General features: G+C 31.5%; 1 protein-coding gene across 1 annotated transcript; it reads right to left on the reverse strand.

Annotated features, from left to right (window-relative positions):
• Positions 1-106: 106 nt before the first annotated feature.
• Positions 107-24,353, reverse strand: LOC140055583 (EF-hand calcium-binding domain-containing protein 4B-like). The gene is made up of 22 exons (XM_072100920.1): positions 24,167-24,353; positions 20,067-20,137; positions 19,125-19,190; positions 18,430-18,688; positions 17,887-18,037; positions 17,256-17,273; positions 16,643-16,792; positions 15,974-16,064; positions 14,362-14,457; positions 13,523-13,594; positions 13,296-13,411; positions 13,000-13,071; positions 12,597-12,651; positions 10,281-10,313; positions 8,469-8,545; positions 7,580-7,765; positions 5,806-6,288; positions 4,428-4,608; positions 4,107-4,242; positions 3,657-3,853; positions 3,183-3,293; positions 107-2,799 (listed from the first exon to the last, which is right to left on the reverse strand). Exons 4-22 carry the CDS (start codon positions 18,686-18,688, stop codon positions 2,632-2,634), a joined length of 2,652 nt encoding a protein of 883 aa, XP_071957021.1. The 5' UTR covers positions 19,125-19,190; positions 20,067-20,137; positions 24,167-24,353; the 3' UTR covers positions 107-2,631.
• Positions 24,354-25,046: the final 693 nt, after the last annotated feature.

The following is a 25,046-nucleotide window of genomic DNA, read 5'->3' on the forward strand; positions in this document are numbered from 1 at the left end:
TACCAGAAAATAAGATGAAATGGTAGACCATACTAGAGCACTAGCATAATATGTTATCTTGTACACTACCACACTACAACTGAGTAACACAACAATATAATTCTGCACACATGTTATATGCAAATTAGAACAACTCCACACATGTGCTACATTCATTCAAATTATATGCAAATTAACCTGAGTGAGGACAACAACTTTTGATTCATTCATTCTTTTTATTTTTATCAAGTCATACACAAATGAATTGAATAGTTGTACATGTAATGGCATAATAAACACTTACAATTTAACCTTTGACCTCTGCTAAAGCCATTAACTAATGATGATTGTTTGATTTGATTGTTTTTTGTAAAATCTAAACATGAAAGAAAATGTAACTAAACATAAGATACAAGGAAATTCTACCAGAGATGTCAATAAAACTAAATTGTTTTTATTTATATTTTATTTAAAAATATAAATACACTACAGTACTGCTTTATCCATACAACTATTGCACTTCTAAAAAATAAAATAAAAAACAAGGTTTTAATATTTTAATGCAACTCCACTTTTGAAAGTAAATAAATACATAATATCAAATATCTATGAAGACCAATGGTTAGTTTCATTACTAACATTTACTGGTGGTAGAGTACATTATTACAGTATGTCTAAATAATGCTGTTAAGACGCAAACGTTGACAGAATGGAAGACAAAACGCTGCCTTAAAATGACATTAGTACTATTACTATCTATGTTAAAGAATGTTCTATTAATTCAAGCTAAAATAACAGTATTATTAAAAGCCCTAATACTAAAAAAAAAACCACACATAATATTATTTAAAGTTCTTTAAAAATACTTTAAATCGATGTACTGGAAGACATTAATAAACAAATAATATATTATATTTGGAGGGTCACCCTAATCTCTAAATATATAACTATAATTAATATAATTTTATACAAAATGAATAATTTATCTATAGTATATTAATTTACAATAGTTTTATTTATATAATTATCAAAACCTATAAAATATACAATAGTTGATCACCTATATATACATAAAATCCATTATTATTGCACACATTCAGTTTAAACTCTCAGACAAGTCCATATAAATACATTTTCAAATATTGATTCAACTTCTTCTTTATCAGAATTATACTAAATAGTTTAGAAAATGTTAGTGATATTAAAGGGGAGCTCCGGGGTAAAGTTTCTATTTCATAAACCTTTGCAACAACATTGATAATAACCCCACTTATTTTTCCAAAGCAGTGAAGCGGAACAAGTATTGTGAACAAAAAGTGGCAGCAGAGGACTTTTATATTCATTTTTATATCAAAGGAATTTAAATTAGCAACACTCATTCTGGCAAAATATAAGTGATATTATGATTTTAAATGTTTAAATTTTTATAAAACAATAGAAACATTATATCTGCAGTTACTCTTTAAACAATTTTACCTTCACACTAATCTTTTAGTTAAAGTCCAAAAGTGTCTATTACAAACTAGTACTAGCTCTAACTTAAATTAAAACCATTATTTCACCAGCAATTTTCTATACCTAAGGCCTACTACTACTGTTTATTATTGCAAGAACATCAAATGTGTTTTTAGAAAAAAAGATAAATATATAGCACTAATTATTGGTGGTGATACTTCAGAATAGTCTTAGAAATAATAATAACTTTATTATACCTGAGGTAAAAAGTGGTGCCTATAGAATAAAATTTAACAATTATATTATCAGCATAAAATTATTAATAGTAACCCAGTTTTTTTTTTTTAAGAAAATGATGTATTAGGAATTGTTTTACCACACAAAACAAAAAGTATGATGTAACAGAACGTAACAAGCATTTGGAGATGAATTCATACAGACTGTATCATTCACACAGCTATATGGAAGCTGAATACCTGAGGTAAAAAGTGGCACCTATAGAATAATATTTAACAATTATATTATCAGCATATCATTATTTATAGTAACCACATTTTTTTATAAAGAAAACGATGTATTAGGGATTGTTTTACCACACAAAACAAAAAGTATGATGTAACAGAACGTAACAAGCATTTGGAGTATCATTCACACAGCTATGGAAGACAACATTGGAAGACAGAGACCAAAGAAGCAATATATAATATATAAAGAATTACCAAAATACAATAAAAACAAATGAACACAAAGAATTATTGCAGTGTATTAAAATAATTACATAAACAAGTCATCACCATCATAATTTAATCTTTAAAATTAAATAAGGAAAAAAAATCCAAGATATATTAGATTCCTAAATGTAAATTTTGAGAATATATGCATATGTAAAAACAGCATTTCTTATGGAGTACATGCTATAGAGCATGATCACATTTATAGTACATACTTTGTACACACACTCTCTCTCTCTGTCCACTCTATCTGCTATGATCTCAACACCTACTGTACCACAGATTAGCAATAGAGAGCTTTCGAAACAGGTGACGTGCAACCGAGCATGCGGATACAAGAAAACTTCCACCGACAGTTGATCAGGCAACACAATTTGGCCGATTTGATCAGGCAACACATGGCTGTTTCTGACTTGCGCGTCTCTCCTAACCCGCGTCGCTATTTCGAAAGCTCCCTATTAAACACCTATAAGGGACAACAGCCTTCCTTATCAATTCTTTGTTCCACTAAATTCACAGACTTTTCAATTTCTTTATCTTCTTTTTCCAGCAAGAATCGTCCGATTATGTACATAGCTCTTAGTACATTATCACCATTCTTAGCACTGGTTTCCAAAAATGAACAGTCATACGACTACAAGAAAAGAAAGATTTTAATTATTATTCTCTTTATTAATATATGTTTAAATTCCTCAAAAATAAATCTTTTGAGGTATTTACAAGGCAACCCGGGCAGGTTTTTAATACAAACAAGGTTGAACATATCATTTACAAAGATTGACCAGTGACCACCTCTCCCTTCTTTTCTTCTAATTCTTCTAGCCTAGACCTGTGGCGTAACAGTGCTCACTGGCTAAACCCCTGATCAGTGCCAAGAGGAGGAACAAGAAAATATGTCGAAAAAGCTAAAAATGCCTGAGGCCTCCACCTAGGGTTCCTAAACCAAAGGCCTCAGGCATCTGGGGTACGCCACTGACCAAGATATTTCTCTATGTACATTAAATTAATAATTGATACCTCAGCGAGTTTCCTTGCAACGTCGTCTTTGACTGCTTTGAAGCCATTTTCTTTCACCAAATCTGTCTTGTTGCCAATCATCATCTTCACTATTCCTTCTTCTGCATTATCCTATTCAAATGTAATATTTTGTAACATAAATGAGAAATGCTTTAAATTGTTTAAATAGGACTAAAGCTTCGTTCACACAGAGCCTAGATTATGGCCAGGTGGCTGGATTCTGGCCAGGTGGCTGGATAAAAAAATTGTGAGAAATAGCACTGTTCACACTAAATCATCATGGATTCAGAAAAAATGATGTGTGTGTGATTGGAAAACATAACAAGCCCAGAGTTCTTTTTTTTTTTTTGGTCACTGGACCGAATGTTGGGTCAATGGGAAAGTAGCTTAGGCCTTACTACTAAACTATAGGGGTATGGTTTTTCTTAAAAAGAAATCCCCACTCATAATTGAGTTCACCTAAAATCTTATTACCTGTACACTGTTCATCCAGTTTCTCACACTCAGGAACGAGCCTTCAGTGTTTACGTCGTACATGATGACAACGCCATCTGCCTTGCGGAAATACTGCTTTGTGATGCTGCGGAATCGTTCCTGCCCTGCTGTGTCCCATAGCTGTAGTGCCACAATCTTGTTCTCTACTTTCACGGCTTTGATTCGAAAATCCACTCCTGTGAAACACGAATCCAAAAATACTTTACTTTACATACTTTATTTTAAAAACTTATTATGATCAATTTCATCATCCACAACCTCAGAACTGTATGAGCTCATATAATTTACCATTACCAACCAACTCTCTAAATTTCTCCATACATAGACTCACCCAACACACTATGTAGAAATATCTACACACCACCAATATATGTCCCAATACTTGACAGGCTAAGCACACTTTAATAATATACATTAGAATCTGCTTACCTATTGTGGCACAAAATGAATCCTTAAAAGAGTCTGTTGTAAATCGGTGGAGGAATGTTGTCTTTCCAACCCCGGAGTCACCAATAAATACGACTTTAAAAACCCTCTCTGGCACCATAGCATCCACACCCACCTGCTACGAAAAAAACCACACATCAATTATGTTTAGATTTGAAATTATTCTTATAAAGACTGATTCTGATGGTTCTTAGTTCATTGATTAAAGAAAAGAATAAAAAAAACATCCTGAGAATCAGATCCAGAGAACTTTAATTTTACAACAGTAGACCTACTGTACATACGGTAGTCTCATGACCATACCTCTAATAGCTCAGCTTCCATATCAACTTTAGCCTGACATCCTACAGGTTCTACTCTCTCTGCATCTTGACTACTGCCTGATGTACTCAATCTCGTCCTGGATGCTTTTGGGTCTGAGAAGGCCGAGTTTTCTGAAACTGGTAGGCTAGGAAGGCGTCTAATTTTATTACTACTATTGCTACTGTTAGCAATAACAAATTAAGGTGAAAGATAAAAGATAGTAATTGTTAAACAATTATTTTATTCTATGACAGATTTGTGATTTCTGTCTATTTGTGTTTTCTGCATCTAAAACTAAAAAATACATTTCATTGAACAATACTATCATTAGCCTAAGTGTATTCAATGTATTGTATTCAATGTACTGTATGAAGAGTGATAGAACGTACAATGGTATACAGTAGCTATCATTAGCCTAGGTGTATTCAATGTATTGTATTCAATGTATGAAGAGTGATAGAACATACAATGGTATACAGTAGCTATCATTAGCCTAGGTGTATTCAATGTATTGTATTCAATGTATGAAGAGTGATAGAACATACAATGGTATACAGTAGCTATCATTAGCCTACGTGTATATATGGTATACAGTAGCTATCATTAGCCTACGTGTATATATGGTATACAGTAGCTATCATTAGCCTAGGTGTATATATGGTATACAGTAGCTATCATTAGCCTACGTGTATATATGGTATACAGTAGCTATCATTAGCCTAGGTGTATATATGGTATACAGTAGCTATCATTAGCCTACGTGTATATATGGTATACAGTAGCTATCATTAGCCTAGGTGTATATATGGTATACAGTAGCTATCATTAGCCTAGGTGTATATATGGTATACAGTAGCTATCATTAGCCTAGGTGTATATATGGTATACAGTAGCTATCATTAGCCTAGGTGTATATATGGTATACAGTAGCTATCATTAGCCTAGGTGTATATATGGTATACAGTAGCTATCATTAGCCTAGGTGTATATATGGTATACAGTAGCTATCATTAGCCTACGTGTATATATGGTATACAGTAGCTATCATTAGCCTACGTGTATATATGGTATACAGTAGTTACTACAATTTGTTTACTCTTTGTTTATGTCATTAATTAGCAAGTTTTTTTTTAGTATCATACACGACTGCCTCAAACTTTTACATTCATTCATTCATCTCTTTATTTTGGAATACCATGATGACATAATATATCCATAGCAAAAGAAAAAAAAATATTAATCTAAGAACTCATATTACAAAATGATTCAATGAAACTAAAATCATGTTACTGCAGTTTAATAAAAAGTAGTTTAACTGCAGTAACTGCAGTATAATTATTTATGCAAGGTACTTACTGGTGCTTGAGATCATACTTACAATTCTCTATGAGTGTTCTCATCTAGTGCACCTGATGAATCACCACCATATCCATTCTGTTCTGAGGCAGCAGACCTTCCATTTTCTATAGTCTTATTGACTTGACTGTCATTTGAATGCAATGAACTCATTTGAACGCTTTCTACTTGAGCGTTCCTAAATTGAAGCGGAGAGCTTGTCATATACGTTGATCCTGGTTGATTCTCAATGCTTCGCAAAGGATCTTGAGATAGCATACTTAAATTAGAATTAAAATCATTTTGTTGTAAATGCGATAGCGGTAATTGTTGATTTCTTGCTAATAATGCTGATTGCATAAAATAGTCTTCATCGACTTCAATGCTGTCGTCACTCTCCTCATTTTTGTCTTCATCCTCATCGTCAAAATCGTCTCTTTCCCCATTACCCATCTCCTCCTCCTCTACACCGTCTAAATTTTGCCGTCCCTCTTTTCGTCCAACGGTTTTCCTTTTAGGTTTCGAACTGAAAAGGCAATCAAAATCAGAAGATAAACTATTGAAAACAAAGAAAAAAATAAACTCCTTTAAAAGTTCACACACCGCCAACACAGATACAAGCAAATACTTTCACACCAAAATAAACTACTTACATGCATTTGGGTCAAATGTTTTACATCATAATACTGTATATATAAACACAACAGGCACAGAATATATACACATAATATAAGTATATCAAATTAAACTGATACATACAATAACACCAAGAACAATGAAATATCATGTCATATAAAACAAAAATGCTATTAAAAATTATTGTCTACTTTTATGTTGTTATTTCAAATACAGTCAACTATCTCAAAACTGGTTTGCTTTGTATTAAGAAGAAGAATTAATAAATTGATCCCCCTCCCACTATATTCAGATTTCGGAATAGTTGACAGTATTTACACTATTTTTTAGCTTTTTTTTTAGCTGCCAAGTTTTCTTTTCACAATAGAACATACTATTATTAATAGCCTGTTTATTAGTAAACCAATATACAGCAATAATGCATTATGGAACATATAGTGACGGATATTATAGTAAATAATATTGTTAGAGATATAACATTGAGTTACAGATTAAAAAGAAAGAAATGGATTAAAATACAATATAAAACAGAGTTCACTAGCTTTAAGTGTAACATTCTTTTGAGTTCTTGACCTCTGGACTTGTAGGCCTACCATTCACATGGCAGAAGACAGGACTTAGAACTTACTTATAAGTCTCTAATAATAAAACTAAAGCAGAAGTAGATTTTTATTTTTTGAGGTAGCTCATTAAAAAATATCATAAATGTCAGATAAAATATGTTATAAACTTTAAAATTGTTAATTTATATCAAAGCATGTCGTAATTGCATATCTATTTACAGTATGTGATTAGACAATTTTCATATTTTTGTTAATATTAATATTGTTATTCATTATTTCTTTTGGTTAAAAGTTATTTTCTAATATAATATATTTTAAATATTGGAGTTAACTTGACAGTGGAATTAACTTGATGACAGGTCTATTTCAAATTTTGTTTAAAGCTCTGTCTACACTATGAAACTAGTTTGACAAAAAAATGTGATATGCCCAAATATGGTAGTGATATGACGTCATCATGTCCATATATAGGAACATCATATTTTGTTGTCACATAAAGTTTGATAGTGTAGACAGAGCTTAACATTGATAAAATGCGACACTATGAGAATGACAAGACAAGCAGACTGACAATATGCAAATGAGAATGATGTCATCAGTTGAAAGAATACTATATACCTTGGTGCGCTGGTAGAGGGACACTCCAAGATAGAGTTGGGGTGAAAGAACTTTGCAGAACACATGGAATGACATGAAAGAGAGAAATACCAACAAAATATGTTGTGAAATCCCAACAAAATAACCGTGCCTGATTGGTCAATATGTTTAAATTGTGAAATCCCAACAAAATAACTGAGCCCGATTGGTCAATATGTTTAAATTGTGAAATCCCAACAAAATAACCGAGCCTGATTGGTCAATATGTTTAAAAAGATGAATAATATATGAATATTCATACTCATTTGGTTGTGAAATCCCCACAAAATAACCGTGCCTGATTGGTCAATATGTTTTAAAAGATGAATAATATATGAATATTCATACTCATTTGGTTGTGAAATCCCAACAAAATAACCGTGCCTGATTGGTCAATATGTTTAAAAAGATGAATAATATATGAATATTCATACTCATTTGGTTGTGAAATCCCAACAAAATAACCGTGCCTGATTGGTCAATATGTTTTAAAAGATGGATAAATATATGAATATTCATACTCATGTGTTCATAATTATATAATAGTTTAAATTAAACCTTGTTTTAACACACACCAAAAACCCACAAAAAACCTCATCAAATAGCTGTACACTAAACCAATGTGATTTCTCCCTGCAACCCAATCCAAAGCATTGTCGTCAAACATTACACATATTCTCTCCATTTTATTAAGCTCTGTCTACACACAAATTGTATGTGACACAAAAATGTGATGTGCACAAATATGGTAGTGATATGACATAATCATGTCCATATATGGGCACATCACATTTTTTTTGTCACATAAAGTTTAATAGTGTAGACAGAGCTGTAAAGCAAATTATTGTTACTATAAAGTAACTATACTTACTTGGTTGGTTGGTCAAAATAATTAGACAGGATGGAACCTTGTTTCACCAATTTCCTTGGTCTACTCTTACGAGATGCCTAAAAAATAATAATTAATATAAAAAACCCTTAATCTTCAGATAATAATACTACACTATAGAGTATAGATGTTTGTGTTATGTTGTACCTTTGTGAATTGAACCATGCTACATAAACACTGTGGGACATTTACATGTAGTTAGACAGTAAGGATGTATGAAGATATAAAACCTTTAAGTTCTGTCTACATTATCAAATTAGTGCGATGTGCCCATATATGGTAGTGATATGCCCAAATATAGTAGTGATCATCACCATGTCTATATACAGTATGGGCACATCACATGTTTTTGTCAAATAAAGTTTGATAGTGTAAACAGAGCTTTATACTGCAAAGGATGATACTAAATTGTTACGACTCACAACACAGATAGATTATTAGAATTCAGTTATATGTTACACTAACAAATATTAATATTATGTGTGATATATAGAATAGCAAATAGAACATTCAAAATATAAAACAATGGGGACTTTGCAAACAATTAAATATTATAATACTAATACCACATAATAATAGACACATTGACAAATACAACTGGAACAAAAAGGATGGTAAGGCCGTTTCCTCTTTGCGACGACCTATGACCTATAAAGCTCTGTCTACACTATCAAACTTTATGTGAAAAAAAATGTGATGTGCCCAGAGAGATGTAATAAGCTTCGACTATATAATATCATTGAACGTGCCAACATATAAGCATGATGATGTCATATCACTACCATATTTGTGCATATCACTACCATATTTGTGCACATCACAAACTAGTTTGATAGTGTAGACAGATTTTTAAGGTCATGGGAATTCATTGTATGTAGTTTGTGGGGGCATTGGGATATCCTTCCACAATTAATTAGATAGATTCTATGTTCTGACGACCACTAATGAGACATTATGCGTAGGTCGTCGCAAATCAAAACTTCCAAATATATAATATATATATAATTGACACAAAATAAAAACATAATAAACAGTAAAGGAATCTATAAATTCTTACAAAAGGAAAGATGTACGTTTAAACACACTGTACAAACATGCCAAAATACAATTGATAACACAATAATGAATTGTTAGTGCTATAATAAGAAAATGATGAAGTATTTTATGAAACCAACTACTAGAACTAGTCAACACAATCCAACAACATGACAATTATAAACATATATACTGTGTATATAAACATATATACTGTGTATATAAATGCTTTTAAAAATATATTAGACAAAAAATAATTATTGGGAAATTTAGGTGGGATTTTGTTGAGATAAAAAATGATCCAATTATCCTTTCAAAATTTTGGGGAATTTTTTTGGATTTTGTTGATGTTTTATAAATAAAAATGAATTGTTATTGACATCGTTCTAAGAGTTATTAGTAGTGAAGATGTGCCAAATGTCTGCAATTGTTGTTGACATAGTTCTAAGAGTTATTAGTAGTGAAGATGTGTCTGCAATTGTTGTTGACATAGTTCTAAGAGTTATTAGTAGTGAAGATGTGTCTGCAATTGTTATTGACATAGTTCTAAGAGTTATTAGTAGTGAAGATGTGTCTGCAATTGTTGTTGACATAGTTCTAAGAGTTATTAGTAGTGAAGATGTGTCTGCAATTGTTGTTGACATAGTTCTAAGAGTTATTAGTAGTGAAGATGTGTCTGCAATTGTTATTGACATAGTTCTAAGAGTTATTAGTAGTGAAGATGTGCCAAATGTCTGCAATTGTCTGCACATGGTATACCTCCATTAACTCCTCTTCCAGACTTGGCGCCCTCTATTATATGATAGAGTCAAAGTAAAAAGACAAGAAAACATTTTAATACAAAACATTAACCCAGAACAAACATGTAACAAACAACATTATTAATTCACATTTTTAAAATTCATTTAATAATTAAGACAAATTAATTGAATGCATTATAATTGACTGCAATGTACTTCTGAGTGATGCAGAAAGTAAACGTTGTCATTTAAGTATGATGATTCACTTCAAACAAAAAGAATACATTCAAGAAAAGTACAACAATAATATTGATAATGATGATTGATGTTGGTCATTGAGAATAATCATTGTGGTGGTGGTGATTATGATGATGATGATGAAAATGATTTTGATTGTGATTATGATGATGATGAAAATGATTGTGATGATGATGATGATGATGATGATGAAAATGATTGTGATGATGATGATGATGAAAATGATTGTGATGATGATGATGAAAATGATTGTGATGATGATGATGATGATGATGATGAAAAAAATGATTGTGATGATGATGAATATGATTGTGATGATGATGATGATGATGAAAATGATTGTGATGATGATGAATATGATTGTGATGATGATGATGATTATGATGATGAAACTGATTATGATGATGATGAAAATGTTTTTGATGATGATAACATCAATAAGAATGGCAGTGGTGATACATAAATAATATGATTCAAAAACATAACCATCAGAATAGAAAATTGAGGGAAAAAATGTTATTATTTACAAAACTTCATTACAAACAGGTTACAATTGAATGCAAGAACAACATTCATTAAAATCATTATTTGACATATTTGTCACATTTTCTTTAAAAAACATGAGCTTATCGATTCATTTACAATCATAGGCATAAAGAGTATAAAACTTTACACTTTACAATAATTGTGAGTAAAATAAAAATAACACAGCAAACACATCAAAAATTGAAATCAAAGGATGGATAGACAGACAATAAAACACAATGAAAACCATAAAACACTTGTACAAGGAATTAAAATGAAGGAACATGTTTTTGTAAAGTACAATTATCATTGTGGAGACTACAATGAGCACTCTTTGGTGGCACAAAAAAGGAATGTTGTTTTTCTAAGGAAAGCATGAGCACCTTATACAGTAGTTGATCTACTTTTAATTGTGAAAAAGTAGGAGAGAAGAATTTAAGATCACACTATGTTTTAAAATTCTTTGGTGAAGAGATAAAACAAAATAATACTTTAAGGGGAATGTAGATGGAAGTTTAATTTCAATTGTACTATTTGTTTGTATACAACTACAACTCAACTACAGTATGGTAGGAGAGGAGATTTGCTTACTGTAGATCATATAGGATACTAGTAGTATATTTATTTTATGGGACAGGTTTATGGGATCTGAGAGGAATGAGTGAGTGAGTGTACACACTATTACAAATTTGTGCTAAAGGATCTTTCAAAAACGTTGAAAAGATAAAATAAAAACATTCCAAATGTACCTTAATTCTATTGAATTCATTTTCAAGTGAGATCTATACGGAGGACAGAAATTAGACACAAAGATATGTAACGTCAAACCAGACACTATTAAACCTAACTTTCTTCATTTTTTTACAAATAATGTTGTTGAAAAAGTATTTATCTTAAGTAAAAATAGGATGACATTTAAAGGCCGGCTTTCAATTTAAATGAGAATTTTGTAATTGTTGATATATGGTTTGGTTTGGCTGACTTGGATGTATTTAATGCAGAGAGGGGGTTGTATAGGGCTACAATAAATGGAACAAGGTATAAAGCTCTGTCTACACTATCAAACTAGTTTGACAAAAAAAGTGTAATGTGCCTAAATATAGTAGTGAGATACAGTACCCAAATATAGTAGTGGTATGACATCATCATGTCCATATATGGGCACATACACAAAGTTTGATAGTGTAGACAGAGCTTAAGATGGTTGGAAGGTTCTGGTAATGAGGTGGTAATGAGGGATATGACAATTCAACTAAATAATACCTCTGCATCTTGTGGTACCTGGAGTCAAAAATTATAAATAAACATAATGAAACTTTAGAGAACAAATAATGACAAAACAAACAAGAACATATTTGACTGAAATTCAAGCTACAGTACAACCATAATACTGTACATTAGTTCATTCTTCAAGTACTATGGACCACATTATGTAAAATTTAAAACACAAAAAAACAGGACAAATATGCCATTTTTGTGAATTCAATTTTGAAAGTTAGTTTAAAAAAAGCTCCCAAATAAAATTTTGTTAATAAATGTAAATGTTTCTTACCCTTGATTCAGCTTCAAACGCATCTTTTTCATCCTGAAGTTTCTTGTTTACGTCTCTAAAGTAATTAATTAAATAAATTAAAATAAATGACTGTTCCCATAGCTACTAAGGCGGACATATTCCAATGACAGAAAACAGACATTCAAACTTTTGGAACATTATGTATGATCCAAAATGGTAACTTACATATCTGGATGTAATGTTTGCAAGGGTCTTACAAGGGTCAGAGGTTATGAGTATGCAGACTGACAGGCAGAAACAGACATTCAAACACTTGGAACCTTGGGCATATCCGAAATGGTAACTTGAACACATGCTACAAATGTACATACATATAGTCAAGTACTTGTGCTAAGACAGGGTAAAATTTTTTTTAAATTAAAAGATAATATTTTAGGTTTACCTCAAGACATCCAGCTGATGAACAAGACTTTCTCTCTCACTGGTGATGCCCTGCGTCATCTTTATGGTGTGCCTTTGAAAAAAAAACATTTTAAGATATTTTGTACAACTTAAAACTGAACCACTAACTATACTCTTTAAAGCTCTGTCTACACTATCATTATCAAAGTGTATGTGACAAAAAAATGTGATGTGCCCAAATATGAAATCGTCATGTCTATATATGGGCACATCACTATTTTTTCTCACATAAAGTTGGATAGTGTAGACAGAAATTAAACAATTCTATTTACTTACATGGCCCTTTCTTTTTTGTCTCTCTTTATTGTATTTTTCACTTCTTTTAGATACATCCTCTGTTCTTCCAAATTGGTTGTGGTGTCATCTAATTGGTCTATTAAAACATCTTTTTCCTGCAAAATTGAATATTTTAATTGTCTAAACTTGTCTAAGATAAATATTAGATAAATCATAAATATAATCAATACAATTTTAAAATAGATGAGAATGAACTAAATGAATACCTTCTGCAGTTGTTGATTTTCTTCTTTCATAATTGACTCAGACAAACTAAGATGTTCAAGTTTTGATTCCAGCTAAAAAGAGAAACCAACAAGGAACATTTTACAACATTTAATAATAATCGTAATAATTCATTCACTTTATATTGCGCAAATGACGGAGAGAAGGTATTAAAATTTAACCATAAAGACAGTCTTGATTGTTTTATGGTGACAGTCTGTGGTGCCGTGTTATAGTAACACAGTCTTATGGTGACAGAGCCTATGATGACACAGTCTAAAGCTAATACTGTAGTGTAAAACATGCTATGTAAATTACTGTTTAAAATGTCAAAGTTCATAGTTCATTGATTTTTTATTCCAGTATTGGAATAGATTTGAAAGGTCTTTTACTTAATCATGTTTTTTAAGCAGGTAGTGGTACATCACCATTAGATTACTACTAGGTATATGCTGTAATATTCATGTCTTCAAGCTGGGTTTCAGGGCTACCTTCAATCGAAGTGGAGTTGTGGCTTGGTACGTGGTTATGATGCTTGGCTACCACTCCAAGGGTCCTGGATTCAAGTCCCGTCACATGTCAGGATTTTTTCTAAGGACCAAATATACAACTCCACTCCCAAATACTTGTAGTAAGACTTTGTTTATGTAGAGCATCTTGTGTATATGTTTGTTTTGTGAACCTCTGAGGGTCCCTAATGATCAGCTGGATGGATCACCCTTATTAAATATGGTTTTAAAAAAAAAATCTTATGTATCATAATAAAATAATTAGGAATTAAAACGAGTATAAAATTACATCATACCTCACTATTTCTTATTTGACCAAAATGTTTACCAACCTTAGCCTGTTGCGCCAGTAACTCCCGTAACTCATTATCTTTCTGCGTAAGTTGTTGTGATAAACTATCCACCACCTTCTTCCCTTTATCCTGTTCCTGTATCAACAAAGGTCGGACAAACACATAGAAGATATAGATAAAGATCATACCAACGGCATACGTAAATAGATATTCCATGGAAAAAGATTCTTGTTTCGTAGTAATAATATTAAAGATGTCATTAAACAGTGGAACTGTTCAGGAAAATAAACTATGTTTTTTAAAAGGCAGATTCTTTACAACTTTGCCTGATTCTCCCTTGTTAGGCACTATCAACACTGAACTTGATTTTTGTGGTTGTCTATTGAACAATACAACTGTCAATGAACTACAAACACAGCTACAATAGCATTGTAATAATTCACTTTTAAATGGTTCACTTGTTTGATCTTTATTGTTGGAATAACCTTTAACCTGAAGAAAAAACTCAAATAGGGCAACAGACACCCTTTCATACAGAAGAACATAAATTCTGTAGAATTCTACATAGATGATTCTATATCAAACAAGCAAATATATCCTGATATATTCCTTGAAACAGTGGAAATAGACAACTTGTCAAAATAGAAGATTCATTGTCTTCAAAACAAAACAAAAATATTCCAGCATCAAAAACTTCTACTTTAGTATATTGCACAGGATACAGCTAATGATCTACAATTGTATCCAGTTAAAACACTGTACAGTGCAGTGAGAGATCTACAATTGTATCCAGTTTAAACTCTGTACTGTACAGCCAATATGCATTCTTTTTAACACAGTGTGTTTTAAAATTTCACATCTTGAATCCGTCTAACATTGCCAAATCCAAAACATCTAGTCACAAAATGAGGGTTGATAGTTCATTAGTTTTTTAAACCTAACCAACAGTTTCAGCCAAAAATCGTTTCATAATTAAAGATTGTTAAAATAATCTGCCTTGTATTTTTATAGATTTCGATTTTTCAAGGCTGTAATATTGCGTGCTTGAAGTCATTTGAGCTGACAGATTTAACATTTGCTGGTGGGTAGCAAAGCAGTTTGGTATGATGTCAAGGCAATTCTACAGACTTATCGGAAACAAAATAATACTAATACTGTAATAGGTTACTAGGGTTGCTATAGCTAATTAAAATAAAAAATTGTCAGGTCAGTTGCAAATCCAAGGGCCCTAAAGCTGCAAATTCAGGGGTCCTGAAGCTGCAGATCCAGGGGTCCTGAAGTTGTAGATCTAGGGACCCTGAAGTTTCAAATACAGGGGTTCTGAAGCTACAGATCTATAGGGTCCTGAAGCTACCCATCCAGGGGTCCTGAAGCTGCACATTCAGGGTACTGAAGCTGTACATTCAGGGGTCCTGAAGCTGCACATCCAGGGGCCTTTTGTAGCTGCAAATTTAGGATCTTAGTTGCAATCCAGGGATCACACTTCAGCGTTAATTTTGATAATGTATTAACTACATTATTAATTCAAAAATTAACTTTAATGAAAACATTAGGTTGTAGTTAATAATGTTTTAAATAGAAAGTTAAACAGAATGTTTTATGAGGTCATTTTTTGGAGGATAAAGTATGACACAATTAATAAGTATTTTACCTCAGCCGCAATTCTGTCTTTCTCCATTTTTAATTGATGTTCCATTTCTTCATAAAGTTTTCTCACTTCTTGGTCATGTATTACTGACCGACTGTAAAAAATAACTTATATTTAGAAATAAAGGTATGGTTGCAGATGAAAGAAGTCTCTATAGAAAAAGAAAACCTTTACAGTCTAACCAGCCTAAAGCCCGGCGCACACTAGAGCTTCCGGCTGAGCCAACTGGCACGAGTAACACTTTGCTCACAGTGTGCGCCGGAGAATTCGTGAGGAATCGGCCATGCCTCAAGTGTGCGCCGAATGTGAGCTTCCTGCTCACTAAAAAATTCCACTGCACATGACATGTTCTGATTTATTATAATATGTCAGCGCGTGCCGTATAGCGTATTAAGTAACTATCCAATCAGAAAATCGCGTTTAGTGTGCGTCCGATAGAACGCGATCACAATTTGCGGCAAATTTTTTAGTCAGCCAAGTGTTACTCGTGCCAGTTGGCTCAGCCGAAAGCTATAGTGAGCGCCAGGCTTAAGATGTCAGAGGCCCTTGGAAGCAGTTCTGGTGACTAAAGTATAATTCCAAATAATCTTGGAGCTATAGCTCTATCCATTTGAAAAGATTAAATCTATAATTGTAAGGAGATGAAATATTTAATATAAATGTTACACTTACGATTTGAGTGCGTTTTCTAGTTCGTCTGTATTGTGTTGTACTTGTCTTACATCCACTGATATTTTCTGCATAAAATCTTCAAAACGATTTAACAAATCAGGCTGATTCTCTTGTTTCAAATGTGTCCAGATTTCACGGGCTAACTCGTGACTAATAAAACAAAATTACAGTTTTGGTTATCACTATCAATAGGAATTGTAGTAATAATGGTACCTTTAAGATTACACGATGTTTTACCACATTATCGGAAGAAGTAGAGGGTGGTCTGCCTTTGGAGCTTGAAATGAAAATATTCACCAAGACAACAAAACCACCAACATCTAAAAATATTTCTATTAACAAATAACTGACAGTCAGGGGGAAAATGGCAAAATGCTTTCTTCTTTCTAGGAGTTTTATGTAATCTATATTGTTGTGACAACTCTTGTAATAACATGACCATATTGCTGATTTTGCCATTTTCCCCTAACTGATGATGAATTAATGGTTAAAATAGTTTGCTTTCAAAAAAGTATACTTAAAACAACCCATACAGTACATTAACTGCTGTAAACCAAAAAGCCAAGAATTAGTAAAGTTAGTAAAAATAAACACCAGAAACGAAATCAAATACCTGTGTTCTCCTCCAATGCTGTGGGAAGAAAATGACTGGTGAAAATATTGGATAAATCACAACTATTTTGATATCAATATGATAAGGAACTTGAAGGTACTGTACAGTATACAAATTTAAAAGCCACAAGGGTTATTTATATACAACCTCAATCAACCAAAGGTCACAGATTACAGTATTATTATCTCCAATAATATGTTTACAGACACAATTTTATCAGTAATCAAAAGACAGTTCATTCACAAATTCACAGGAATCCAATTCAGCATTTCATTTTTACAAGTTTAGGCCCTGCAATTCCACCCCCGCCCCCAGTCAAAATTTTGGGTCCAAGTCATGTAGTGTATAGAGAGTATGGTACTCCTACTGGGTAGGTGGATGTAGGTAGAGGGTCTAGGATAATTATGGGAGAACTTGGGATAAAAAAATAGGTTAGTGATCAGATTTATAACAAATAACATGTCTAGACTATCTAACTAGTTTGACAAAAAAGTGTAATATACCCAAATATGGTAGTGATGTGCCCAAATATGGCAATAATATGACATTATCATGTCCATATATGGGCACATCACCTTTTTTTTGTCACATAAAATTTGATAGACTGAGCTTAAGACATTGCTTCTCTCACCTCTGAAGAACATCAGATGCATCAATTGTCTCCATTGCACGTTTAAAATCTTCGTCCAGATTTAAATCTGTCTCTTCAACATCATTTGCTTCAAACAATCCATCCGTTTGTTCTTCTTCGACTGTCTCTTGAGGGAGCCCTAGATATCCTCCTAAAATTAAACACAGTAGATGAGTGCATTAAGGTTTTTGGTTAACTGTATATGCATTCATTCAAACTTCTAGCAATACAAATCTAGTGTAGTTTCACCAACTACTACCGGTATATTAAATGTGATGAGTTAAGTTTTAAAGCTCTGTCTACACTACAAATACAAGTATCAAACTTTATGTGACAACAAAATGTGATGTGCCCATATATGGACATGATGATGTAAAAGATCTTTTAAGATACCGTTATGTAACTGAGGCATTGTTCACACTACAGGAGCTCCAGTGTTTTAGTGTACAATATGAGTAAGGTTGTTATGTATTTAGGTCCTGTTCACACTACAGGAGATTGAGTGTTTATATTGTACAACACCAAAGTAAGCAAATATCTTACCAAATCCGTCAGTAAATTCTTCTAGAGTCAAGAAGCCGTTCCCATCATCATCGAGGGAATCAAAGACAGCTTCCAATTGGTCAGGACTCAATGGCAACTCGCTACCTAGACGCTGCATGTCACGTTTTGTAATGAACCCCTTGATTTCTTTATCGCAGATGAGAAACAATTCGCGTGATTTGTCCACTATCATGGCTTTCATCTCGTCCTGCGTTGGCAGCGCTTTCATTCTGCTTGTATTGGTGGACAGATCTGCCATCTAATATTTTAAAATATTAAAAGTTATAGCATTGTAAACATCAATCAGCATTTTGACAACATTATGTGGGTTAAAATTGCAGAAAAATATGTAAATAAATTACAAATTACGTCAGACAGTTAAATAGTGACAGATGTGATACCATATTAAAGATTTTAAAACACTTATAAAACACAATAAAGTGATTTTTCTAAAACAAGCAAAAAATAATTAACATACTGTAGTAGGCAGTAGACTTAAGCTCTGTATACACTACCAAACTAGTTTGACAAAAAAATGATGTGCCTAAATAATAATGGTAGTGATATGACATCATCATGTCCAAATATGAGCACATCACATTTTGTCACATATTTTGATAGTGTAGACATAGCTTTACAGTAATTTATTATCTATTATATTGTGATAACAATAAAATAATGAATACTGCCCTCACCTTTACTATTTATGGAAGGATTCCTTTAAGCACCAATGAAATGTCATCAAAATTTGACAATCAAACCTAAAAAAAAAACAATTTCTAAAACGTTGAAATTAATTTTAAGTTGGAATAATGTATCATGTCTGCTCTAAAATTTCCTGTTTTCTAAATAAAATAATAAAATTAAAATTAAAAATTAAAATTATGATCTAAATTTTATGTGACAAATATTCTTAGGTTTTACCATTGCATCATTGAGGTAAACAAGGGCGGGTCTACTTATGTTTTTTTTTTAAATTCATCTAATAATCTACCATGACCACAAAGAAATTGTTTGATAATCTATCTTCATTGATGACAATATTTGATTAAAACAAGCCACAAATTGCCTTTCAATTCGTCTTTTAAATCTCTAATGATGACAATGACGGCAACAATGATGATTATGATAATGATCAATAATCCTGCACATATAAAATTATTAATTTATAATTCAAATATGAATTATTCAATGAACCACCTTGCCAAAAAAGCACAACTTCCATCTGTTAAGTTATTATCAAAATATTCGACCAAGGTTGAGATATTATAAGCACAATCAATTCATTTGCATATATAATCATTTAATTATTTTATACTAATATATCATAATTTCTCCTTTTATACATTGAATTATATTTGCATTTAATATATTTAGTATCTAATTGAGCATTTGCCAGCCTAAATAAAACATACATTTAAAATTGGAAATCAAATATTAGGATAATGTTTTTCTTTGTTAACTGCAATGATTTCACTATTGTTTTTAATGTAAAAGCTTACTGTGTATATAATTAGCCCAACCTGCTAATTAAAAATATAACATGTTAAAAAGTAAACAAATGTAGTTACTGCAGTAACTGCAATGAAATAATTTTGACAGGGCCAAATTTAAGAAGAGTATAAGCAAAAACTTACCATATTTACTGAATAAATCAAATCATTTACTTTTTATTCTTTCGTTATACATGATGGCAATCGAAAAAAACCTGAAAAAATGTAATTAAGAAACATAAAGAACAGGTCGTGCACGGTTGCAAACTAAATGGATTTAACAATAAAATATTTTAAATTAATTATGAATATAAAGTACAGAATTACATAAATATTACACTAGTATATCATAGGTCTGTTGGAGAAGAATTAAAGACAAACAAGTTGAGAAAACAGTGCATAAAATGCACCAACAATTTTGCTTTAGTGCTAAAATCAAATAGTATTTCAACAAATAGAAATAACACTGACAGTGTACTAGTATTTATCACAAGTATTAAATTTTCGTTTATTGAACTGTATTATAGTTACGCTACTGAATAATATAAAGTATTTAGTTAATTAATTAATTTGTTGCTGGTACGGATGGAAAAATCCAATTGAGAAGTCATCAGCAATTTGTTGTAATATGTATGTGTAGTATTATATTGTTTAATTTATTGTTTTCATGAAAGTAGTTAATTTAATTCTTAAAGTGCAATAGTTGATGATATGTTTTTAGTGTGTAGTTTTGGAATATCATTTTTATGGTGGATTTTTTTTTTATAAAATGTTTTCATCCTAACATAAATTTTATTGCTCTATAATATACTGAATAAAAATAGATAACATGAAAAATAGGTGGGGGGTACAAACATGATACAGACCCCGGTTATTGAGAATGTATGCACCTGTGTGACAAAGGTGGCTGTGGATTATTTGTCAAATCTGAAAACCACCTTCGGGCTGGCCCATCAATATTTACATATTGAATAATCCAATTACATATGTACATATTATCTGATAAATTGTTTGAACGTGTTTACGATCATTGCAGTAAATCAATGCAAATGGTTTATACTACAGTAGCATCTAGCCATTTTGAATTGTACTAGACTAGCTTGTTATAAGATATAAGATATTTACTTAAATTGCTAATTAATCTCATTTGTATATGGTAATGTAACACAGTAGTTTTTAATGTTAAATAACAATTTATTTGAAAATAGATTAAAAAAACTCATAATTTCTGCTATTTATTGAATACATGTGTGAATTTTCAACATTTTGATTTAAAAAAAATATTATCAGGAAAATTATGTGACAGATATTCAAACAGCACCGTTGATTTTTACTAGCTAGCAATTTATATAAACCTCAGCAATGTACAGTACTTCCAAAGGCAGAGAGACCAAAAGAAGCTTGCATTTGAGTCACATGGAAAAATGAATATAAATATTAATACAGTTGTACTGTACTGTACGTCTATATACAGCTGTTCAATAATTAGAAATTGAATTAAATCTTTTGTCTCACTGTCATTAAAAATCCATACCTCAACAGGTGGAAATTGGTAGAAAATGTGACAAATTGTTTGCATTCCATCGCACTCATCATAATTTATTGGTTTATGTAATTGAAATATATAATTCATATTATCAGGTATATATAACCATTTTCAAATAAAAAATTCAGTTTTGCAATTCATACATATTAATCATGTATTCATAATGAAGTTTACACAGCACATATGGTTTGAACTCCCTTTCAGTTTTATTTTAATATGGCATCAGATATATTTACTTTTGCTAATTAATTTCATTTGGATATGCTAATGTAATTGTGGAAATGTAATGGAGACCTGTGGGACTTTCTACAAATGTACAGTACAGTACATTGATTATTCAAAACTTGGGGAAAGTTATACTTGTATAAGTTTTAAATTAGCTGCCATTGATTGAATATTATTAAGTGGGAAGAAAGAGGTGGTTATAACTTGGTGGTTATGATGCTTGGCTACCACTCCAAGGGTCCTGGGGGCAAGTCCCGTCACATGTCAGGATTTTATCTAATGACAAAATTACAACTCCACTCCCAAAGACTTGTAATAGGACTTTGTTCATGTAGAGCATCTTGTGTATATGTTTGCCTGTAAACCTCATTAAAATATGGTCAAAACAAAAAGGACAAAAAAGGAGGTATTAGCTTACTGTGGGGTTTACTTTTTAGAAAGAACAAGGATTGTAGCCTACTGTGGGGTTTAGTATAGATAGTGATTCAACATAATATTGGTATAAGATTAACAATTTGTAAAGGAACACTAACAGCATAAAAAAGACAATAAATGGGGAACGTCAATGTAATCTTGAGAAGTGTACTTAACCAAAACCTGTGTGATTTTTGGAAGACTTCTTGTGAGGTCTAATTGTAGGATCTATAAAATGCTCAATGCTAATAGTTCTTACAGAAATATTTATATAATACTATTTACTTTCCAAGTCATTAGGTTTCAATAATAATTGCCCGAATTGAAAGCCTCTCCCTTGCAAACAAAGGTACTACAATGTATAGTAATTCAGATTCGTACATAAATACACAATGATATACTGTATGCATATACCGTAAAACCTCGAAAAGAAGCCCATGGGCTTCTTCTTTTTTTAGTGCTCTTGGATGGGCTTCTTTTCGAGATGGGCTTCTTTTTGCAAACTGTAGAGGGGGGCTTCTTTTCGAAATGAATGCTGTAAATTTTGTGAATTTCTACTACAATAATGTGACTTTTGAGACATTTTTTCAACCATGAAATTATGTTTAATATACCAATTAAAAAACAAAATAAAAAGCAAAAAAACAGTCCTATGATTCACCGTCAAATACAATAATTTCGTCATCATCTCAATACAGTATGAGTAGTCTGTCTCGAAATGAAGCCCATACTATCTTGAAAAGAAGCCCAGGGGGCTTCATTTCGAGATGGGCTTCTTTTCGAGAATACTTTTGCAAACTGTAGAGGGGGCTTCTTTTCGAGATGGGCTTCTTTTCGAGGTTTAAGCCCATGGGCTTCTTTTCAAGGTTTTACGGTAAAGTACAATATCTTTGATTTTTTACTGTTTCTAGGTTTCAATAATAATGGCCAAAATTGAAAGCTCCGTGGAAAACAAAGGTACTGTACTATTAAGTATAGTATATTTATATTTGTACATAACATAATAAAATGCATATAAAGTACAATATCTTAGATTTATTTACTGTTTCACAAACCAATGCCACATTACAAATGATGTATTACTCGTGGAAGGTCAACGACAAGCAGGTCATCCTCATTAAGCGAAAAAACTACAAACTTTTCATTGCATTAAACAATATACTTAAATGTCAATAAAGGTCGTATTCTGCATCAGAGTACAGTATATAAAATTCAAATGTAATTATTAATTGAATAGAATATTGATTGAACTTAGCGCTCAGCATGTTTGGTTTTAGAAGGTCAATATTATTTTACAAATACTAATGTTACAAAGTTCAGACAGTATCCATTAAATGTTGTTTGTCAAAGTACAAATGAAAACAAACAATGAACAGTTATATCATAAACAATATTTTACAGAGATAATAATGTTACAAAGTTCAGTTATACGATTGCTGAAAATACTTTTAAACATGGAGTAATCGCATTTCAAATATAATCCTCAATGTTTCAAATGCATCATACATATTTCATTTGTTATCTCTGTACACACAGACAAAATAAATAACTAAATTTCAATTTTCCGGGTACAGGAAAAAAATCTAATTTAATCTGATGTATAAAATAACTATTATAATATTAACAACACTCGGCAGACAATTATATAAGTCCACAATAATTCATTTAATTAATATTAAAAAAATTACTTTTGATTTATAATTTGTTTTTAATATAAATATTGACTATAACAGAACAGATTACCAAGTCACATTAAAAACTTAGACGACTATAATCAGTTTAAAAAACATTTAAAAGCACTATATTTCAAACAATGTTACGATACTAATTGATGTGAAGCGCCGCTGATTATAATTAAATGTTGTATTATACTGTGAATACTACAATAATAAAAATAATTTAATATCTTTTTTAAAAAACAGAAAATAACAGGAGGGTCCACAAATACTCATACCAACTCCCTGCTCATACTATAATGCTGATGCTGCAATAAAGGAAGAATATCATCACAACGCTATAAAGATGTAAAAACATTAACAAATTCACAAACCATTCTTACCGTTGATTGTATCAAACCGATCTTCTTATAGTAGTGGACAACCTTTACAAATCACAACTAGTATATTCCATATGCTGTGTCTGTCCAGGTATTAAATTAACATAGCATCAAATAACTTACATTTTATTTGTATTGAATGAATATCAATAGTCGATGCTATTCGATCATTGGCCACCTGTTGGATCAGGACTCTACCATTTTTCTAATAGGGGTTTAATTTTAATTAAAACAATTGGGAAAAGTAATTTGAATTTTAAATATTGACTATGATAATAAGTATTGCTCATTGAAATTGAAAGTATTGCATATCATTATTGAACTGTCATATTGTATGACATATCAGTTTCCACTGTATAATTATTTGCATTGTTATGGCGAATATGATTTAATTAAATTCGAAGAGAAGTACATCAGAATATGGAATATTGTTAAATTAATAAGCTCACAAAATTCTAAAATACTTTACACTTTATACTATAATTCAATGTTATATAAAACTAATGCGAGGCATGAAAAGGGAAAGGTTGATGTGACAAAAGTGACTATTAATGTGCAACCGTGCATGTTATATATTAATTTCTACTATATCAGTACAACTACAAGCTTTCTGTGCCGATAGACAATATAAATTATGCACACCTTACCAATGGAATATATTATAAAGTGCAGCAAGGCAATGTCTTTATGTATGGTTAATCTTGCCAAGGAGCATGGTCGACCATGTCAATGGTATCCGGGCATGCCATATATTATGTCCTTCCAATCCAACCACATATATAGTAGAAATAAATAATGTAAATGCAAGGTCGACTGTGCCTATTTAAAAAAGTTGATAGCCTTTCAAGAGTAGGGGCAGGGGTAACCTGCCAAGCTCGAGCTG

This window comes from Antedon mediterranea, chromosome 7 (genome assembly GCF_964355755.1).
Source record: "Antedon mediterranea chromosome 7, ecAntMedi1.1, whole genome shotgun sequence".
In the NCBI taxonomy this organism is placed as follows: Eukaryota; Metazoa; Echinodermata; class Crinoidea; order Comatulida; family Antedonidae; genus Antedon; species Antedon mediterranea.